Source organism: Channa argus, chromosome 2, assembly GCF_033026475.1.
Source record: "Channa argus isolate prfri chromosome 2, Channa argus male v1.0, whole genome shotgun sequence".
Classification (NCBI taxonomy): Eukaryota; Metazoa; Chordata; class Actinopteri; order Anabantiformes; family Channidae; genus Channa; species Channa argus.
In genome coordinates this window covers 266,704-287,626 of record NC_090198.1, presented here as the reverse complement: position 1 = coordinate 287,626, position 20,923 = coordinate 266,704, and the positions used below count along the sequence as shown (strand labels likewise).

The window sequence follows — 20,923 nt, the reverse complement described above, 5'->3', positions numbered from 1 at the left end:
ATAAGTCAAGCTCCAAAGTTGCTGGATTTATAATGTAACAGTGGCATCTTTGCATTAGACCTGCCTCACCTAAACCCAAATTTCACAACTTGTTTTAAACCCAAGGTGAGATAATCTTGGTGACATCATCATTATTTCATGATACAGCAAGATAAAGCTTTCTAGAGCCATAGAAAACATTGTTAAAGGCCTATGAATTCATTTATAGGGTGAAACGTTCATGCCAATACTAAAAATCTCGCCTGTATGTATAAGATTTGTGGAGATTAAGTACAGTGGCAGCCAATCAAATTGTTATTCTCTTCCACCATGGTGCATTGGTGCCCTCACAGATTGTATGTGGTGGCAACGCAGCTATTGCAAAGTCACTTTCTTTTCACCAGTCTACGTGTATATGGATGCAGTGAGGAAACCGTGAACCGTGACCTGTCTGATCGTCTTCTATATCATGTCAGGACTACGCGAGATAAATGATTATAATCTGTTATACTGATTTTCATGAATTCAACGAGCTAGGCCTTTAAAATACATCTGTGGCTATATTAGCTAAGTATCTGTTTATTATAGCGATTTCAAACTGTATATAAAGCTCCCCGTTCATTTCATTAAATGTCTGCAACCATCTGAAGACAGCAGGGCATGTGTTGATAAATCAGCAGCCTATGAGCATGCTAAAGCACTGAACCGTTCATATTTGGACTTCTAGTGTGTTAACCTTCATTAAATCAAATGCAAATGACAACAGGGTGCTATAAAATAACCCAGTACATCCGCACACGAATCAAACTAGTTAGTTAGAACACGGCAATTGTCCCTCGTATGTTAATACTGTGTGTCATAATCTCCTTTTCTTCTTGTCAGTTTTCCAGCATCTCATGTTTTATTCTAGTAATAAATTATGGTGCCAATGGCTGTATCACATCTTGCTATATATTGTTACAGTTTCAGATATGAATTAAGAGTAGAATGACACTCATATTGACTGAAACATCATTGGACTGGTGGGATCACAAAACTACTACCAAACTACTATTTAAAACAGCTGTTTCTAAACTGTTTCTCAACTAAGCTGTTGCAAATTCAAGTAACTACACCAGGGTTTCCCAATACGTCGATCGCGATCTACTGGTCGATCGCAAAGGTAGTGTGGGTAGATCGCATGTATTTAACAAAGTAGACGTCAGCCCATCATCCGTCCTTACTATGAAATTTGTCACTTGATTGACGTACAGGGCAGCCAGTCTTAAAACTGACTTTTTCTGACACATGGGTCACCGCCCATGCGCATGCATACAATGGCACCAATTCTCCAACAAGCTAGCGAGATAGCCTCCGGACTATGCATCCCTGGCTAATCCTATCCAGTGCAAGTCATCAGAGTATGGTAATGAAAAACAAATATTACAGAGTTGTATTCTGCAATATGGGTTCATGCAGTTATGCAAGCTACACCAACATATAATGTGCATATAAAGAATTCTCAATATATTCATGAATAAATATATGTTTTTTTTTAAAGTAGGTAGATCATTTTGACTTGGTCATTTTATAAGTAGCTCACAAGGCAAAAAAGTGTGGGAAACCCCTGAACTACAACTACAACTTGGCCTTGTATTACATACAATGTCTGAAACCTTTGGCTTTATATCAAAACCAAAAAAGATGAATAAAATCCATACAGTATATCATTTGCACTCATTCAATAGGGAGTGTTTTGTTAAGCCACAGGCCTCAGATACATTCAGACTGGAATATCTGATCTGATCTTATGTATTGTGATCAAATAGCATTATACGATAAAATGTTATGTATCTGACATGTGAACTAACCGCTGTAACCCTAACATCTAATCAACCATCTAATTTTTCAGCAACTGGATTATCCAAACACAGGTTAAAAATATTATGTTTCAAAGCTTAAATGTTTTATATAAGTGAAAAACTAACTGCGACAATGTGACTTCTGTAAATGATATGATGAGAGTTCAGATGTACTCCTCCTCTGGATTTCCTGAAGACAGTGAAAGACATCTTCTATGGTTGTTCGGTAGTGTTATGGAGCAGTGTCTAATCTCACAAACAATCTATATTTGACTCTATGCAAACAGCAGTTTAACCCAAGAAAATAAATCAAATTTTAATTGTCTTCACTGACAGCTGAAAAGACCTGTAACCTGACATATTTTTCATTTGAACCAGTAAGTGCAGGAAAGCAACCACAAGGGTAAATGGTCGGCCATTATATAGTGATTTTCTACCTATTGGCACTCAAAGCGCTTTACACTGCTTTTTATTCACCCATTCACACTCACAACCATGCACAGACTCATAGACCGACCAAACACTGGCCAATGCTCACCGGGAGCAACTAAGTTGGGGTTCAGTGTGTTGCTCAAGGGCTCACTTTGACATGTGATTGGAGGAGCCTGGGATTGAACCAACAACTGCAAGATTGGTGGACAACTGCTCTACCTTCCTATGCCACAGTCGCCCACAAGGGGACACAAGCCAGTGTCTTCCTGTGCAAGTTCTAAGTCTGGAAAAATGCAGAGTCAGAAATGCAGGTTTTTTTTTAGAAAGATAGGAGAACAGGGAGATGCAGTGTAAAGTGAAAGTAGAGTTGGCAAAGGCCAAACAAAGAGCATATGATGACTTGTATGTTAGGTTGGACACTAAAGAGGGAGAGGTGGATTTGTACAGGTTGGCCAGACACAGACACAGAGATGGAAAGGATGCAGAGCAGGTTAGAGTGATTAAAGATAAGGATGGAAATGTATTGACAGGTGCAATGAGTGCGATGGGAAGATGGAAGTAGTACTTTCAAGAGTTGAAGAGGTGACTGGTGTGGAGCAGGAAGTAGCAAAGACTGGTAAGAGTGAAGTGAGGAGGACAGTGAACAGTGTAAGGCAGTTGGTCCTCCTGATGTTATATACCTGTGGAGGTATGGAAGTGTCTAGGAGAGGTGGCAGTAGAGGACATCTCATTTTAGATGTTTTGGAGATAAAGTCAGAGAGGCCAGATTGAGGTGGTTTGGACATGTTCAGAGGAGAAATTGTGAATATATCATTAGAAGGTTGCTAAGGTTGGAGCTGCCAGGCAGGAGGTCTAGAGGAAGACCAAAGAGGAGATTTATGAATCTAGTGAGAGAGGACATGAAGTTAGTTGTTGTGAGAGGAGAGGATACAGAGGACAGGGTTAAATGGAGGCACATGATTTGCTGTGGCAACAGCCAAAAGGAAAAGATGAAGTAGCATTGAGTGCTGTGTTCAGTACTAATTAAGAATAGGCTAGCTGAATATGAATGTACAATCTCATTTGCTAAAGATATATTAAATGCGTTAGTTAAGAGTTTGATGTCAGCAAATTCATTTTGGCAATATTACCAACATCAGTGTCTAAACATGGGGTCAATCTCCAGATAGTAAAATTGAGTTTTATTCTCTTCTGCATCAAAAAGCTGCACTGTAGAGCTGTTATGTATTGCAGCAAAACAACAGTATCAGTCTTAAAACATTGACCAGATTGGACAGAATTCCACCAATTCCAAAGTCACTCCACGTACTTTACAACACTGCACCACATAATGTGTAACAGCCGACAGTTATTCGCTAAACAACTGACGTGATTATAAAAACTTGGTTAGGTTCCAGGTTAGTGACCCTGACACTTTCCAGTAAAGAAATCAACAGCTACCACAGAAAACACAGCAGTAACCGAAAAAAAGAAAGCCACATTTACCTAAAACATTTCCTGCAGGCACCTCGTCCAGCTCTTCCAGTTCTCTGCCCATCAAGAGGTAGATGCTTTCCATTGAACAGCAGGACAGATAAGGCACCTCAGGAACACAGTCTGAAGCACTGCAACCCTCTGGCAACTGGAAGAGATGAGAGAAGGAATGAGCAAGGGATGAAACAAGGGAGATCACAAGTATACTATGTTACTATGTTTAACTGTGAAATTAAGTACCACTGGATTACTGTGATACTGGGGAAAATATAGAAATGTTGTGACACGGGGTCCTTTGATGGACTGAACTTTTATATTTGAAAAATGTATAATTTTTCCTTTGAATTTCAAAAAACCTTTTGGCAAATTCTGTTTTATTTTTTTGTTTGTTTGTTTGTTTTTATCAAAGGTTTGCCAGGTCTGGAAAAACTATTTTCTTATTTTTCACCTTTTTCATGTTTTCATAACCATACAAACCCAAACTCTACACACATTATTTTTATTACATGTCAACACAAAACATTTTCCTTGGTCTGTAGAAAACCTGACAACTTCTCTAAAAGAAGACAAGTGCTGTTTGTTTTCTTAGCCAGACCTCAAAAGAAAAATACACTGTACAGTAAATTGTGGTAAATAAAATATAACTCAATACTTCAATAGCAAAATGATGCAAACAGCTGACTTTTGTATTACCCTCAGTGTGGAGAAAAAAAACTAAAAGCTGATGGATAACTGTGAGCTTACCATGTTTAGGCCCTGGGCAGGGTTGTACTTTGGTCCAAGTACAAATACCTTCTGTCCTTTCTTGACCACCCCGCTGTAGACCCGTGCAAAAGCTATGAAGGTCTCCCTCTGCTCCTCTTCATCTTCTGGCTTTGACTCTTTCAATGTCAGACTCTCCATTTTAGCTGACGGAGAAAACAAAGATACACACCGTGTGCCTTTTGTTTTTAGCTAAGCCTGAAACATTTTCTAATAACTATATCCACCTACCTGTTCTAAACACTGTTCAAACATTTTTAAAGAGCATCTAGTTTGCTCTAGGATGTGATTTTTCTCTCCCCAGTGCTTCTTTTGGTTGCCTGCACCTTTACCCAGCTGTGGAATTCCCTAAGCCAGGGCTCAAAATTAACACTGCCCCATTGTCCCAGGTACAATAAAAGTAGCGCTTTGGACACAACGATTTGGGACAATTTTTATAAATGCAGAAAAGCGATAATTTCAGCTCTGCCTGCAGTCTCCCATCCACCACCATGTGTTAACCACAACAGGGCTTTTGGCTAATTGCTAATTGCTATTAACACCTGTATATTCATACAGCTCAAGCTGTAAATAATGTAGTGTTAAAGTTGTGTGTGCTGTACTTAATGCAACTGTTAAACCTGATGTGCCAAGTTTTGGTGGCTACTGAGACAGCAGCCCCCACACTGCTGAAGCAGGCAGGATCCAGTAGCAGCAGAAACTGTCAGCAGAATGGATGGATAAGTTGTAAGTTTAGTAGGTTCAAACTAAGTCAGTCTAAGACAGCAGTCCTGCAGTAAATGCTCCTTCATGGAGGTGATAAAGTTCAGTTTGTGTTTCAATTTTAGAGGCTGTTTGTTGTGCTGCTGTTGAACTGTAGTACAGACAAGAGATTTTATTTACCAGTCCTCACTGAAATGCTAAATGGGGTGGTAAATGGTATGCACTTATATGGGTGGACACATTAATGGACAAAAATTGTTATATTGCATGCAATTTCAATGCAATGCCTTATTAATTATTCCTGATAGCAGGTTCTACTTTAGTTAATATAACCATTTGTTATGCTTACTTGCATTGCCGCTCTGCAGCATAGGTAGAGAAATAGTTTACTGTTGGAAGTGGGTTATTTTTCTTAACCAAACAGCGATGACTAAAGGAAGCCAGGTATAGTAAAAAGAATGTTGATATAGCTGCACTTTCTTTATCCAGACAAGCACATGGAATAATTAGCAAAACTTTGGTTATAAGTTAGTCACTGGGCATCAGACTATTTGTAATTTGGGATAATGCTTGTTAAGTCCAGGACAATTAATACTAAGTTTCAGGACAGTTGAAGGACACTGACAAAAATAGACACATTTCAAGCCCTGCCCCAATCTTTTACTACAGTCTCCAAAATCTTAAACAATGGTGGTACTATTTAAAACAAATAAAAAGGCAATTCGTGTAATGAAAAAATTGGGTGGAAAGCTGTACCTGTACTTAGTCCCCCTAAATGATCGTTCTGTGGCGTGCGCTCTGAGTGGGTGAGGTCTTTGGGACTTTCTGTTACTGCCTGATCAGCTGCTATCCTCTTAGCATGTCTCTGTCTAGCCAGCTCCCTGCGCTGAGCAATCTCCTCCTGGCTCAACGGTCTAAACACAAATACATAAGAATACACGTGAGTAATACCTGGTACACACACATACAACAATCAGCCACAACATTACCACTTGTGGTCTTAATAAAATCATGGAGGACCAGGGTCAGCATGGCCACTCTGAGCAGTCTGTGGCTACACAACAACATGTGATACATTGTGACGGCGGCGCAGTAAGAAAGAGCAGTTGTCCAACAATCTTGCAGTTGTTGGTTCAATCCCTGGCTCGACCGGTCACATCTTAAAGTGTCCTTGAGCAAGACACTGAACCCCAACTTATAGTTGCTCCTGGTGAGCATTGGCCAGCTGCATAGAAGCTCCCTCATAGGTGTATGAGTGTGTGTGTTTGTGAGTGCGATCGGTGAATAAGAAGCAGTGTATAAAGCACTTTGAGTGCCAAAAGGGAGAGAAGCACTACATAAGTGCAGAGGTGGTAAAAGTACCCAAGCTTAAAAGTAAAAGTGTAAATATTGAGCTAGAAAAATGTTGACTACAGGTGCCACTTGAAAACTTTACTAAAAGTAGAGACTAAGCAAAATATTTACAATTTACATAAAGCACTTGACTAACAAAAGAGCATAATTATGGTAAAATGTACTCTAATTAAAACATATAAGGGTCAAAGGTCACTGTTGGTAAAGGCGGAACTGATTTTAACCACTTTATTTGCTGACAAGTGGTTAAACCATAATGATACATCAGTATTTATTAGTTCAGTTTTAGTATTTCTTTTAAATTAAAACCAGCAGGTGGTATTATTGTTGTGGCTGATTTAATGTATGTCATAGACACGGTTGCAATCAAAACAGTTCAAAATATTTTCTATACCGCCATTTAAAAAAAGTAGTTTAATAAAATTAAGTTAGAACAATACAATCGGACAGCAATTATTAATTCATAATATTTCTTTTTAATAATAATAATAATATTTCTACTTCTTTCTTTTTTATAGCATTTTTTTAAATCCTTAGGGGATTTTAGTTTTGTGGCTGGTCCATGTATACAGGCCAAACAAATACATATACAGCAAGTATGCAAAGAAAAGTCATGCACTGTGTAATTCAATAGAATAAACAATAAATCATAGAGAAACTTCAAGTCAGTCCAAAGCAATTATTCCAACACACCAGATGTTGACTGCAGCATGGTGGTTTAATAGGTAAATAATCTGCATTTATATTGCGCTTTTCTACCTACTGGCACTGTACACTGCTTCTTATTTACCCATTCACACTTACAATCACACAACGATGGGGGAGCTGCTATGCAGCTGGCCAACACTCACCGCTCTACCTTCCTGCGCCACAGTCAGGTAGAGCATCCGGTTGGGATACAGAAGTCTTGGCATATTTTAGGATACATCTTAAGAGAAACACCTCAACAGACACTGCTTATAACAAAAATTGATAGAAAAAAGAAAAACTTTACTGGACTGTATACAGATGAAGAACAATATTCTTTACACAGAGAAACTCATCAAGGATGCAAGTGAGTGCTACTTGGCTAAAATGAAGGAAACAAACAGACCCATCTGTATTATATGTTTTATATGGGGCCAACTGTAGCGCAGGAAGGTATAGTGGTCGTCCACCAATCTTGAAGTTGTTGGTTCGATCCCCAGCTACTCTGCTCAAGTGTCGAAGTTTCCTTGAGCAAGACAGTGAACCCCAACGTAGTTGCTCCCAGTGAGTGTTGGCCAGCTGCGTAACAGCTCCCCCATTGGTGTATGGTGTGTGTGTGAGAGTGATTGTGAGTGGGTGAATAAGAAGCAGTGTAAAGCGCTTTGAGTCCCAAGAGGTAGAAAAGTGCTATATAAGTGCAGAACATTTATTAACACAAGCCCTAGTCTGGAGATCTAAATTAGCAACTCAACAAGGTACAGACTACCTGGTTTGTGGTGTGAGCACATTCAGATTTAAACAGTTAAGAAATTGTTTTATTCCATGTCCAACACTGCATTACATCATTTAATGATTAGTTTCACTCAAGCCAAATTTAGTGCTTTTTTTTTTTTAAACTTTCACTAGACTACAATTGATCTCCTGCAAAAACACTGTTGCTGTTTCTGCACTTGTCTGTACATTAGTATAAACATTACAGCAGTTAAAAAAAACCTGTCATGTTATTATATTAATTATGTGGAAGCCTTTCACAAGGCAACAACCAGAACAGGAGTGGAAAGCTGCGTTCAGACTTTGGAGTTTATGTAGGACTAAGAGTCTTAAAGGGTCCTACGCAAACCCTACCATCCCCGAGCATGTTTGACCCCAAAAGTCTGGTTTGTTTGACTAGACTAGTTGGATTGCTGTGCACAGGCACGGTTCAGCATATGATGCCAATGATTTGATTATTGGGGAATGCTTCTTTTCAAAACTGAATGTCACATGGAGCTCTTTATGTAGGTGTTGTTCAATATAATTATAGGCTCAAGGAAATCCACCAGTTAAAAATATTTCTTCTAAAGGACAAAATATGCATGATGTTGTAAAATCAATGAGTCAGCAGGTTAAATAATTGTGATAACAATGTTGAACAAAATAACTGTGCTAATGGCTTTTGCAATAATCGAGCAGCCCTACTACCCACCTTACTACAGTTAAGCTCACAGGATCAGTACTGGTAAGTGAGGTAATTTTGGAATAGTGTCCAGCAATGGTGTTATTGCAACTTGCAACCACGTGGCACACATTGGCAAAAAAATATTACTCTCATAGACAATTGTTATAGAAAAGGCTGAACGCATTCTTCTGATTATCTAGGAAAGCCATAGCGTTGTTTTATTATATCTCCAATCGTGCATGTGATAAGCTGAAAGGGCTCACTGGACGGTGTCACTATGCATGTTTTATGGCCTCAAAAACACAGCACTATGCACTATTGAGCAACAATCATAAGAATAATTGGTTGTGATCATTCATTCTTGTATTCAGTTCTCATAATACATCCATTGCCAAATACCAAAAATAATATCAAAACATTTTTAGGTCTACAACAACATTTTACAACTAAAATAAGCTAAACAGCTTTCTCTTTACACCTTTTCTTCAAACTATTCTACTTGTTGAGCTTAAAATGCAATGGCAGGTAAGTTCAAGTTTTCATTCAGTACAGTCAGATGAGAGCTGTAGATAACAGCTGTTCCTAGACCAGGAAACAGTATGACATGCAGGTTGTCACCTACAAAATGATAAAACATGACGTGTAGGATGACAACAGAAAACATTTCTGTTCAGTAAACCTTCTTGATGAGGTGAACTTCTAACTCATTCCTTAGGGGCAAGCTCTGAAACTGAAGACAATTGTACCCCTATCAGTTTAGACTGTATATGACTGTGTGTATATATGTATACATGTGTAGTCATAATGTGTGCGTGTGCATACCCTCTTAAAAAAAGACCACAGTGACTATAGCAACACAGCTGCTCACAATTCGCCTGAGTGACGGCATCCAACATAGATTTCAGCTCCATGATGACAAACCACTTAAAACAGTCCCTAATTATCCCTGACAACAGTAGCAGCCCTGCAGACCTACTAGGATTGATTGCACCTCTCTTTTGCATAAGCAAGATATAAATGGGGCTACAGGATAAATTCAGGATTCAAAAGCAATCCACAAAAAACCAAACCCCACTGGACGATGGCCTGCCTTAAGAACAAACACCTTCTAACTTTACAGCTTCAAACCGCACGTCAGTTCACTTCTCTGACATTATTTCCTCCAAACCCAAATAAGGGAAAGTAAAAGTAAACGTATTTTTAAGTGAAGGTTAACGATTTAATGTGATATTTATTTGAGACTTGAGCTGCTGTCCCTTCATTAAGGCACATACCAGGCTTCATGCATCTCATCAGACCACAGTCTCCACTTTCCCCCCTCGAAAGGTCAAATCAGTCGCTCATTGGTAATGATGAGAAAGCCAGAACTTGGTTTCTGGCCTAACCACTCTGGTTATGAAGTAATGCCTTCCAAACACTGGAGCTGGTGCCAGCCACAAAAAGACCTTTGAGCACTGTGGAGAGGGAGGAAAAATGTTCTGGAAAACTCAACAATATATTAACATGAAAGCTTTTTGCAAAAAAACATCCTGCCGCAAGTGCAAAATATTGTAAATGAACAGTGTCTGAGATTTTTCTGACATTTGAATGAATATATGGCATTACAATATAGTAAGTCAAAGGTTGAATTTCTAAAACTCTGGGCTAGTTGTTCAAATGCAATGAGGAAAAAGACTTTTTCTAGAGAGCTTTTAAACTGAAAATATTTTAAAATTGGAATGTGAGATGAACTTAATTTCAACCTCTGCATACCATCAAGCACTGGTCTGGGTTTAGTTTCAAAGAAAGAACTTTAGTTGGCACATGTTAACAAACCTTTCTATGTTTTTACTCGTACTTAACAAAGTTCACTATTAAGATAGTAACCAACACATATATTGAAAATAGTTTTTCATCCAATTAACCTTTGTGTGGAAAGGCTGTTCAAAGCGCCTTATTATTCCACATAAAGGAAAATTTTAAAAAGTAAGAACAGCCAAAGTCACACTGACTAGAAGGTTAATTATTTATTATCATGACAACTCAGTACAATATAATCTGTTCTTAGGCAAAGCCTAAGAATATGAAGCCAATTATCTTAACTCAACTGAAATGTTTGACTAGTAAGACTCCATTGAAAGGTCCATATTTAACAACAACTTGTGAAAGAAAATTGAGTACATCCATTATTGAGTTTCCATTTATTTAATTTGCCAATATTAGGTCTTAGGTGCTTTTATTTTGACTATTGGACTTTTCGCCAATTATTTTTCACATATGATTCTTCTCAGGTGCTTTTTGCTGGCCCTGTTGCTCTTTAGGTTTAAGATACTCAGTAGATGTTGTGTAGGACTCAGGGGATACACAGCGAGATCACATTTTCTCCCAGAACAGACCACAGACCTGGCAGATCCTTTCTTCCAAAGCTTTTTGAGGAAGTATCACTCTTGTAACCAATCAGAGAATTTCAACAGTGGAGCAACATGCAACACCACAACAATATCCAATATGTTTATCCATCTCGCATTTACACCAATGGTACATTTTCTGTCAAATTTCCCTTATTTCTCAGTAGCTATATGTGACACCCACCAATGGTTGGTCACAATTGTTGATTAGGATTATGTGTTTTTTTGTATTTTGGTGCAGAGAGGCTAAATTTCTGAACATTTACCATGGTTTTAAGTTTCAAGCTTTTCATTGTAATTGTCAAGTTACGCCACTAGGTGGAGTATTCACCAAAATGAGCGCTAGTTGAACGTAGCCTTCAGGCCTCTGCTTCTCAGACAGAAACAGCCTGATTGAACGGACACAACTAACGTCTCCCGTCTCTACTTTTTCCTGTCTGAAACAGGGTATATAACCTGTGTACAGGTCACTGTTGTTTGGGGCCTGTAACATATATATCCATGTGCACTCAGGACTTTATACGTTCCTGGGTGTGTCCACAATAAATGGCCTTGCAGCGTAGGAGGAGGGCATGAGAGCTGTGGTGAATACTCTAGCTAAGAACAGTTCTAGGGCCTATTTGCCAACTAAAAATGATACACACTGTGCCTAATTTCTACTGTAATGTGAGAGAAATTTTCCTACAAATGCGAAATGCCTGTTTATGGTGACGAAATGCTGCTTTAGCACCTCAGCAGACCTTCTGTCTGCACTGTCTTTAGACCACAGCTTCATCGGGAAACTGTCTCAGCGGGTAACAAATAGAAGATGAGTAGTCTCGAAGAATTAGATTCCTGACCACTGTGTATTTACCTGTATATGTGTTCTGTAAGGTTGATTTGCATTGAGTCATTCAATTGTCCTTGTGTGAATTCAGCTTCTGAGCTGAGTGGTTAAAAGACGCCCGTAACCTGTAAACCTTGACAATCTGATTTGGCCCACACATGAGTGTAGTTCTGTTTAGTGTGTGTGTTTCTCCCTCTTGCTGATTAAACTCACCATAACCAAGACTGTGGAGGCAAAAGCCACCTTTTGCCTCCTAAACCTGCCTTACAGTTTTTGCCATGACATAACACACCAAAGAAACTAACATAAAGAAGCACATTGGCTCACACACATAGAAACAAACAAACACACACACTCACAAACTAACACAAAATTTTAGCTGTCTTCAGAAAAGGCAGACAAGCAGCAGAAAAACTGAAGCAAAAGCAAAAGTTGTTCCGAGAGTTTGTCTAGCATGTCTAGACTGTCCTACACTCCTTACCCATAGATTCTACTCGAGCAAGCAACATATCGTGTGGCCACTGTCTAAGTTTTCCAAAGCAACTGGAAATAAAACAAACCTCTGTTGCCTGCTCTTATTGAAAACATTCTTAATTTGATGTCACAAGAGCATAATGTGCATAATTTTTCTTGACTTAACACCTGGATAAAATGAATGAGCATCTGTCTTGGACACACAAGAGAAGGGGTTACCTCTCTCCAGTAATAAGGGGTGTTATTGCCACAACCTTGGCCACACGCTAAATTTGTTTGGTTATGTTTTCATTTACCTAGTAATTTTATCTTAAGTTTAGTTTCTTTCCATTAAGTTTACGTTTTCATGATTAAAAGGAATCGGCATATTTTATTTCAGTATTGGGTTTGTTTGTTTGACATACACATTTAGTTCATATATGGTAAATGTTCTGCACTTATATAGTGCCTTTCTACCTATTGGCACTCAAATTACTTTACACTGTTTCTTATTCACCCATTCACTCACACACACACACACACACACACACACACACACACACACACACAGATGGGGGAGCTGCTATGCAGCTGGCCAACACTCACCGGGAGCAACTAAGTTGGAGTTCAGTGTCTTGCTCAAGGACACTTCAACATGTGACCGGAGGAGCCGGGGATCGAAGAAACAACTGCAAGATTGGTGGATGACGGCTCTACCTTTCTTCGCCACAGTCGCCTACATAGCAGGCACATTTGATTAATTTTGGAGTAGTTAAATTTAAGTTGTATTCATTTAATTTCTTTTTCTTGAGTTGGCTGGTCCGGAGGTGTTGGACATCCAAACAAAAGATTGGATTGAGGCCCCCTTATGAACTATAAACACTTTCTACTGGGCCTGTCCCCTCCCTGCATTGGATGCAGGGAGGGGAAAATATTGGAAAAGTGTTACTTTAGTCGTTATAGATCATTTAAAACTTTATTTGGTATATTATTTTTGTTATTGCTTTTGTATATTTAAAAACTGGAGAATATTAGTAAACTGTCTACCCCTTGTGTGTCCTATTGCTTTGGCCAGCCAGTATATATGTTGCACCTTGTGTGTCACTCAGGGGAGATCAGTTTTTGTCTTTGTTCGTGGTTAGATATTTTGAGTTTAGCTATCTTTTGTTAAACTATAAATAAAAGTGCACCTTTCTACGAGACTTGATTCATGTGTCCTGTGTCTAACTGCTCGGTCCCTGACAACGAGCCATTGTTACTCATCAAAGACCAGTTCAGGATGTGTGAATTAGGTCTGGGCGATAAAACACTAACAATTATCATTATTACAAAATAACCTTTCCTCCATAGAAACTTAAGACATGGTCGATAAAATATCGATGGAACTTATTTCATTATCAACAGCCAATAATAATGAGAGTTACAGCCACAAGTTGTTAGTTTGACGCAAACAGCAGAGAGCGTAGGGTCACAGCTGGTGAGACCACACATGCTAATGTTTGGACTAATGCAACTGTGAACACTGGAATATCAGGAGTGGGAGCAAGTTAATTAAGAAAATAACAACAGAAAAATTACAACAGGAAAGAGAACTCGAGCGACAGCATTACCAAAGAAGACACCATAACGGACGTAGCCCAGGTTTAAAAGAAGGTTTAGAGGAATTTGGTAGCATGGAGATATTTTTGCTATTTAAAATATGACAATAAGCAGTCTAGCATGCGACCAACACATTTATAGTGTTGTCCTTCTGAATGGTCAGACTGTAGATTTTAGTTTATTATATATACCTATTTTTATTATTTGTAATTGATGTATAATGTTCTGCAGTCTGTTTGTCATGTTCATTTTATGACAGAAAATGAATAATAAAACAAAAGTTAAGAGAAATGGGTAACCTTTAAGCTGGACAAAAAGTGATTTGATTTATATTGTAATATATATTGATAGACTGAAATTTTAAAAATTATTGCGATAAGATATTTTTGATATCGCCCAGCCCTAGTGTGAATTAACTAAATCCTGATTCAGTTGTAAATGAATGGTAAATGTTCTGCACTTATATAGCACTTTTCTACCTATTGGCACTCAAAACACTCATAATCACACACACACACACACACACACACACACACACCAATTGGGGCTAACCCTCACTGGGAGCTACTAAGTTGGGGTTCTGTGTCTTGCTCAAGGACACTTCGACTTGTGACCAGAGGAGCCGGGAATTAACTTCCTGATGCTTTAGATGCTTTTCAGCTCACAAAGGTGGACAAGTAAGTGAAGCTGCTCCACCCTCAGTGTTTAGAGGATAGTTTTGCATCACAAACAATCTCAAATGGGTTAAGCTGGCCAATCTAAGTGTGAAATAGATGTCTCAAACTCTGAGTTTTACTGTGTATTTGCTATGAATTATTGGAGATCACTTCATATTTTTAGCATTCTCCTTGGTTCTTTTTCTTGCTTGATGCAGGCCAATAATTTGACCCTACAGCGTTGGATCTTTTCCCCAGACACAGGATGTGACTTCTGACATGGTTGATAAACAAATGAGAAGCTACTAACTGCATCAGTTAGGGCTAAACAAGTTGTTGCCAGCTAAGGCATAATAATCACTGCAATGAAAAAAATACCCAATGAAAGGCTTCAATCCATTTGATTAGTTAAATCCAAGTGATGATTTTTTTTGTCAGGCAGTGTATATGACTATATACTATATCTAAATATTTTTTTTCCTGCTATGGCATTTCTTTGCTGATGAGGCACCTGAATTTCCCCACTGGGGGGTTAATAAATGACCCTACTGATTACTGTTTCTCTATGGACTTATACTTAAATGTTACAACCAACAATCAGACAAAACTCACTGTAATAGATTACAGTGATTTGTTGTTACAGCCCTACATAGAATGTGGGACGTGTGCATTAATTAGAGACAAGCACTGTGAGCAGTTTAGCAACAGGTAAATGTTCTGCACTTATATAGCACTTTTCTACCTATTGGCACTCAAAGCGCTTTACACTGCTTTACAGAGCTTTCAGCTCTTATTCACCCATTCACACTCACAATCACACACACTCATACACCGATGGGGGAGCTGCTATGCAGCTGGCTGCGCTCACCGGGAGCAACTAAGTTGGGGTTCAGTGTCTTGCTCAAGGACACTTCGACATGTGACCGGAGGAGCCGGGGATTGAACCAACAACTGTCTTAGGATCTAACAACAAATACCATTTACATTGTCTTTGTGAATGATTTCATGGATTCATAAATTAAAAACATCCTATCCATGTCCTGAACCTTGCACCTTGGAACCATTCCACCATCTTTCTCTCTATTAGATCCATTTCTTGAGCTGAATGTGTCACACAGTTAAACTAACAATTGTAAACTTTTGCAGTGGTAGTACATTATTAGACCACTGCTCTGTAGGTCACTGTAGTCCTAGGCTGCCACAGAAAAGTCAGTGGCGTCTAAGTGTGCCTGCTAGAGGTAGTGGGCAAAGGAGACTGGAAGCTCCTGCAGGCTCATTAGCGAAGATTTTGGACAGGCTTTTTCTTTCCTGGCTCACAGTTTGAGATAAGCTCTCTTTCCTTCTCAAACTATGCCTTTCTTCTCTTTCACAAATCTGTATCTCCTCTTCCCCATAACCTAACCCATACCTGACAGCCTGTTTACATCTCCTCTACTCTGGCTTGCAGCTCTGTTTTCCTAGGACAGCATCAGCAGCCTAGAATTAGGATCCAGTACTGTGACAGGAGTGGCAGGAAAGTGAAGATGATGCCTAAAGTAGGTTCTTTCTACTCTGCATTAGATATGAAGCTGAAAACAGAGTTAAATGTACTGAGTGCATGGGGATCAGAGTATATATGCTATGTGATCACTATGTATTTCTGGATTTTATCTCATCACAAGGACACAAGTAAAAATGTAGTTTTTACATCAAGGTCCAAATTTCTACATTCAGATGTTCAGAGTTTGCTTGGTTTAATAATAAATGTATTGTCTTTGGGAGCAAACCAGTCTACTGTTGATTTCGGAAATAAAACAAGATCACATTTTCAGGGTTGATAAAGTCTGGAAAGTAACGAAGTACAAAATTACTCCACTACATTTCTAATCACATCATTTTAAACACTTTTCATAATAAACCACTTTTTTCCATTTGTTATGAAAACGATTCCCTAGCGAGACAGGCATTGTGTTAGTGGCTTCTTCCATGGTCTTTTTAAAAGACTTATTTGACATATTAGCAGTAGTCAAAGTGACCTGGTATGCAGTAATTGTACTCTTTGGCTGAACTTGAATTTGGGGTTGTCTAACTCTTCTTTTCACTCAACATAAATAGTTTAGAAATAAAACTAAGAAAATCATCAAATCATCAGTTAATCAGATTCAACCTATCATTTATGTCTATTACCATTTATTAGGTAATGTCCCCTCAAAAATAACGCAGCGCTTTTCCAAAGAAAAGGACAGAGGAAAAAATAGTCAAGTCACTTTTAAAACTTTAAGTAAAATAAAAAACATGTACTTACTTCTACTTAATTAGAAATTTCAGTAGGTACCCTTACTTTTACTTTTTTATTTATACTTTTACTTAAGTACAGTTTTTGAGTACTTCATCCACCACTGGGTGACAGTCTACAAAATGTGGAATGCTGGTGCCCCAACAGGTCTACCGCAACTCAAGAGAGGAGAAGAAAATACAAAACAAAAGGCATTATGTATGGAAAGATTATGTGAAAATATTCTTAGAATTTATGTCATTTCTGCATATATGAGCTAAAAATATAAGATAAACAACCTAAAAAAAGATACTAAAAGAGAACCTAATTAAAGTTTAAAACAAAGATAACCCAACACAACAAAGGCTAATTGAAAAATGTTTTGTGGACAAATAAGACCAAAGGAACTTTACCTGACTTGAATAAGAAGAATTATGTTGGGTGCAAAACAAACTATTCTGGATGATACGCAATTTCAATAAAATTATATTCTATCTACATGAACTCAAATGATTGCAAAAGCCTGCTATCCTATCGCATGGCCTCACACAAAAAGCCAACACACATGCAGCTGTCTCAAAGGAAACGGTAAAAGCTGACATTACCATTATAGCTCTAGACAACTACATCATTAAAAAACTCAATTTAAATGAGTCAATATTTCTCATGTTTACTGTCAAAATTAAAAAATATATTAATGCCACTGCATATGCATAAAGAGATCGCACAGGGGGGCAGCGCCTAAATGTACAAATTTATGAGCATTTATAATCTCAGTAACTTGAGGCATGTTGTGAGTGAACTCTTCTTCTTCATTTAGATCTTGAACAAGGCAGGAAAATTAAGCACATCTACAACCATGAGGCCGAGGAATTAACAGGACTGAAGCACCATCTACTGACTTTACTGTCTGTAGACACACACAAACACAAGTACCTCGGTTTGTTCTGAGGCAAGGCCTTGGAGTCCACAGCAAACATTTTGGACACAAAGATGATGACTGGTGCATTTTCCCCACTCGAACACTGCAGGAACGCTGGAAACAAGCCAAGAGGAGAAGCAAGACTTAAACACACATCTGATATTTCAACAATTAGCCAGATAAACACCAAGTACCAACAGTTTACCAGAAGTGTTCGCAGTTTCCAGAACTCAGTATGCTTTATGCAAACATCACTCACAATAAATTCATAGTTTTTTCATTAGCAACACAATTAACCCTTTTTTAGTTTATAATTCAAATGTTTTGTTTCCTCCCCCATCTTCCACTGCACATCTGTTCTTAGCAGTGAAAAACAAAAATGACCAGATCAATTTAACAACTGGCCTGCACTGGTAAAATATGTATTTAAAACTGTGTAATAACAGGGAAATGATAAATAATACAAATTTTAAAGTTAATGTGATCTATTTTACAGGAGCTTCTTAGAAAATTTGAATCTTAACTAACTTCAAGTTAGTCACAGAATTAAAGTTAATTAGGAACAGCTGCCTTTGTTGTCATTAAAGAAGGTGACGGTTGGTGCCAGCTAAATATGAGAAAGCATCTAGCTTGCAGAATTTTCATTGCTAATGAGGAAAACAAATGACAAGAGCTTAATTTAAGTCCAAGATCAGTAAATTTGTGCATTGTTCAAATTCAGTCATTTTGTGGATACTTTAACTTTTGTCCAATCTAATGCAATCCAATACAGCAGCTGTCATGAATTCTGCATTTACAGTGTTATAATTTCTCATTTTCTACCTTGCAACTGTCAGAAAGGTGAAAATTCTACTGTGTTTATTATTGAGGTCATAGTGGGTGGTGGTGTCATACTGGAGTGTACTACAAGAAGAGGGGTTTCAAATGTTTTTGCTAAACTCTTTAAAAAGAATAAGGAGCCTCACCTTTCTGACAGTTTCCACAATTCTAACACTGTAAAAGTAAAATTCATGGCAGAGCTGCTGTATTAGATTGCATTGAATTGTAAAGGTGTACCTAAAAAAGTGGCAGGAGTGTGTAGTGACGGTGTGTGTCTGTATGCATGAATGCGCATTTACCTTTTTTCAGTTCCTGTGCCTGTTCGGGTAATGAGTCAAATCGTTGCCTTCCAACACTCATCAGTTTCTCCACCCGCTCTGCAGCAATATCTAATGGACTAGGAAGCTTCTCACACACCATGGCTACAGTGTCTGTCAAAGAAAACTACAAACTTGCCCAAAACAAAGCTCAACTGAGGCACCCAAGCAAGGAACGATCCAGCTTGTGTTCCACACACTTTTAGACAATACCAGATAGACATAGTTAAAAGGATACAGAGGACAGCCTGGGACAGTGGTAACCACTGGCTGCAGATGGCAGACAGGAGGACTTTAGGGTCAGAATGACGAGAGTCCCTGGCCATCACTTTTACCCCAAGTGATGTCACCACCTTCTCCACCTTCTCCTTGTCTCTGGGTGAATTACAAATAAGAACCAAATTTGTTATAACAGCACGAGGGCTGAACAAAGCTGCATGCAGTGATCTGTAGGCAAAAGTGACTGTTCTCTGTTATAACTTCTCATTTTGTGTCAGTGTTGTGGAGCAAATGTGCTGTGTCCCACTTGCTTCCGTTGATCTTCTACACACCATTTCTCATTGAATTTTGTCTACCATCATAACAATTTTCTAGTGTTTACTTAACATTGTAATTCTAGATAGATTCTTAGAGAGAGCAGATTAGTTACCTTACAGTATAAAGTCAACTTATTGTATAAAGTAGTTGCAATCACAGATTCCCAGCAATCCTAAGCCTCTTTGCATACTATAAAATAAAGCATGTACACATCACACTGATACATTAAGACTGTTATACCCACCCCAGGTACCACAGTTTGTTCCCCATGTTTAAACATCCATTCAAACGGCGAATGCATTCAACTATAAAAGCAAAAGTGTGTTAAATGTAGGACCATGTTTCACATACCTCCTAATGACAACAGCATCATATAAACTCCAAATGTTATCTAGCACAAACTGCACAAACAGTGGCTTCTTTCCTTTGGCCTGCAGCAAAGAAAGAGATAAACAGAACACATTTAAAGAAATGTATCAGATAAAGACTATTAACTGAGCACTTCCACTCAATTACAGAGCTTCGATTAAATGCCACTCAAATACACCACTTTCAACCTTCTGAGATAGAAAATAGCTCAGTAGTTACTTTAAGTGTTTGTGCTCTTTTGTTAAGTGTTTGGACTTTTGTGCTGATGATGTTAGTGTAACAGTGAAGTGCATGGTCTCTGCTTGAGAACTAGGAGTTTTGTACAATTTTTTGCTCTTGCCCTTTTAGATCTTGTGATACTGGCATACAGCTACCTACAATCTCTATCTCTCTCTCACACACACACAATCTGGTTTATATAACTTTAGTGGAGATTAGATTGACTTAATTTCCTGGACACCTACCCTAACCTTAAACATATCAACTAAATGATTCTGGTATTTGCATATATACAAGCATTCTTGTGGACATGTATATAAATCTTTCAGCAGGTTTAGTAAGTTTTTTCAGACTTCAACTCCATTGGTGAAATTGTGAGGCATACCCAGGCCAGATCAGATATAATCTCTCCAGCACGTTCTAGGTCTACCCCGGGGTCTCCTACCACTCAGGTGTGCTATACGACCTCCAATTGGAGGCTTCCAGAAGGCTTCTGAAAAGATGCCAGAACCACCTCAACTGGCTACCTTTATTCTGAAGGAGCAGAGGCTCTACTCCAAGATACCTCTGGATTGTCTGAGCTCCATACCCCATCTCTGAGCCTGCCCACCTGACACAGGAAACTAATTTCAGCCGCTTTTATTTGTTATCTTATTCTTTCGACCATTACTCATGTTTATAGCGCAGGGTTGAACCATAGACTGATAAATTTACCACCTCGCCTTGCAACTGAGCTCCCTCTTCCCCACAACAGTTAACTACAATATCCGCATTAGTGCTAATGCATCACCAATCCACCTGTCAGTCTAACTCTAATTTTTTCATCACTTATAGAAAAGATCCCAAGATAGTTAGACTCCAAACTTCATTTGAGGCAGAAACACATTTGTAAGCTTGT

The 20,923-nt window shown here is 38.5% G+C and overlaps 1 protein-coding gene across 3 annotated transcripts in view; it reads right to left on the bottom strand.

Moving 5' to 3' along the window:
• The window catches only part of efl1 (elongation factor like GTPase 1), a 108,650-nt gene that overhangs the window by 81,366 nt on the left and 6,361 nt on the right, over nt 1-20,923 (bottom strand). For all 3 annotated transcript variants that reach the window (XM_067493516.1, XM_067493508.1, XM_067493524.1), the window contains exons 9-15: nt 19,789-19,868; nt 19,139-19,275; nt 18,883-19,005; nt 17,779-17,878; nt 5,946-6,103; nt 4,470-4,633; nt 3,738-3,873 (exon numbers count right to left, since the gene is read on the bottom strand). In XM_067493516.1, the coding sequence (XP_067349617.1) occupies nt 3,738-3,873; nt 4,470-4,633; nt 5,946-6,103; nt 17,779-17,878; nt 18,883-19,005; nt 19,139-19,275; nt 19,789-19,868 (898 nt within the window). The remainder of the gene's footprint in view (nt 1-3,737; nt 3,874-4,469; nt 4,634-5,945; nt 6,104-17,778; nt 17,879-18,882; nt 19,006-19,138; nt 19,276-19,788; nt 19,869-20,923) is intronic.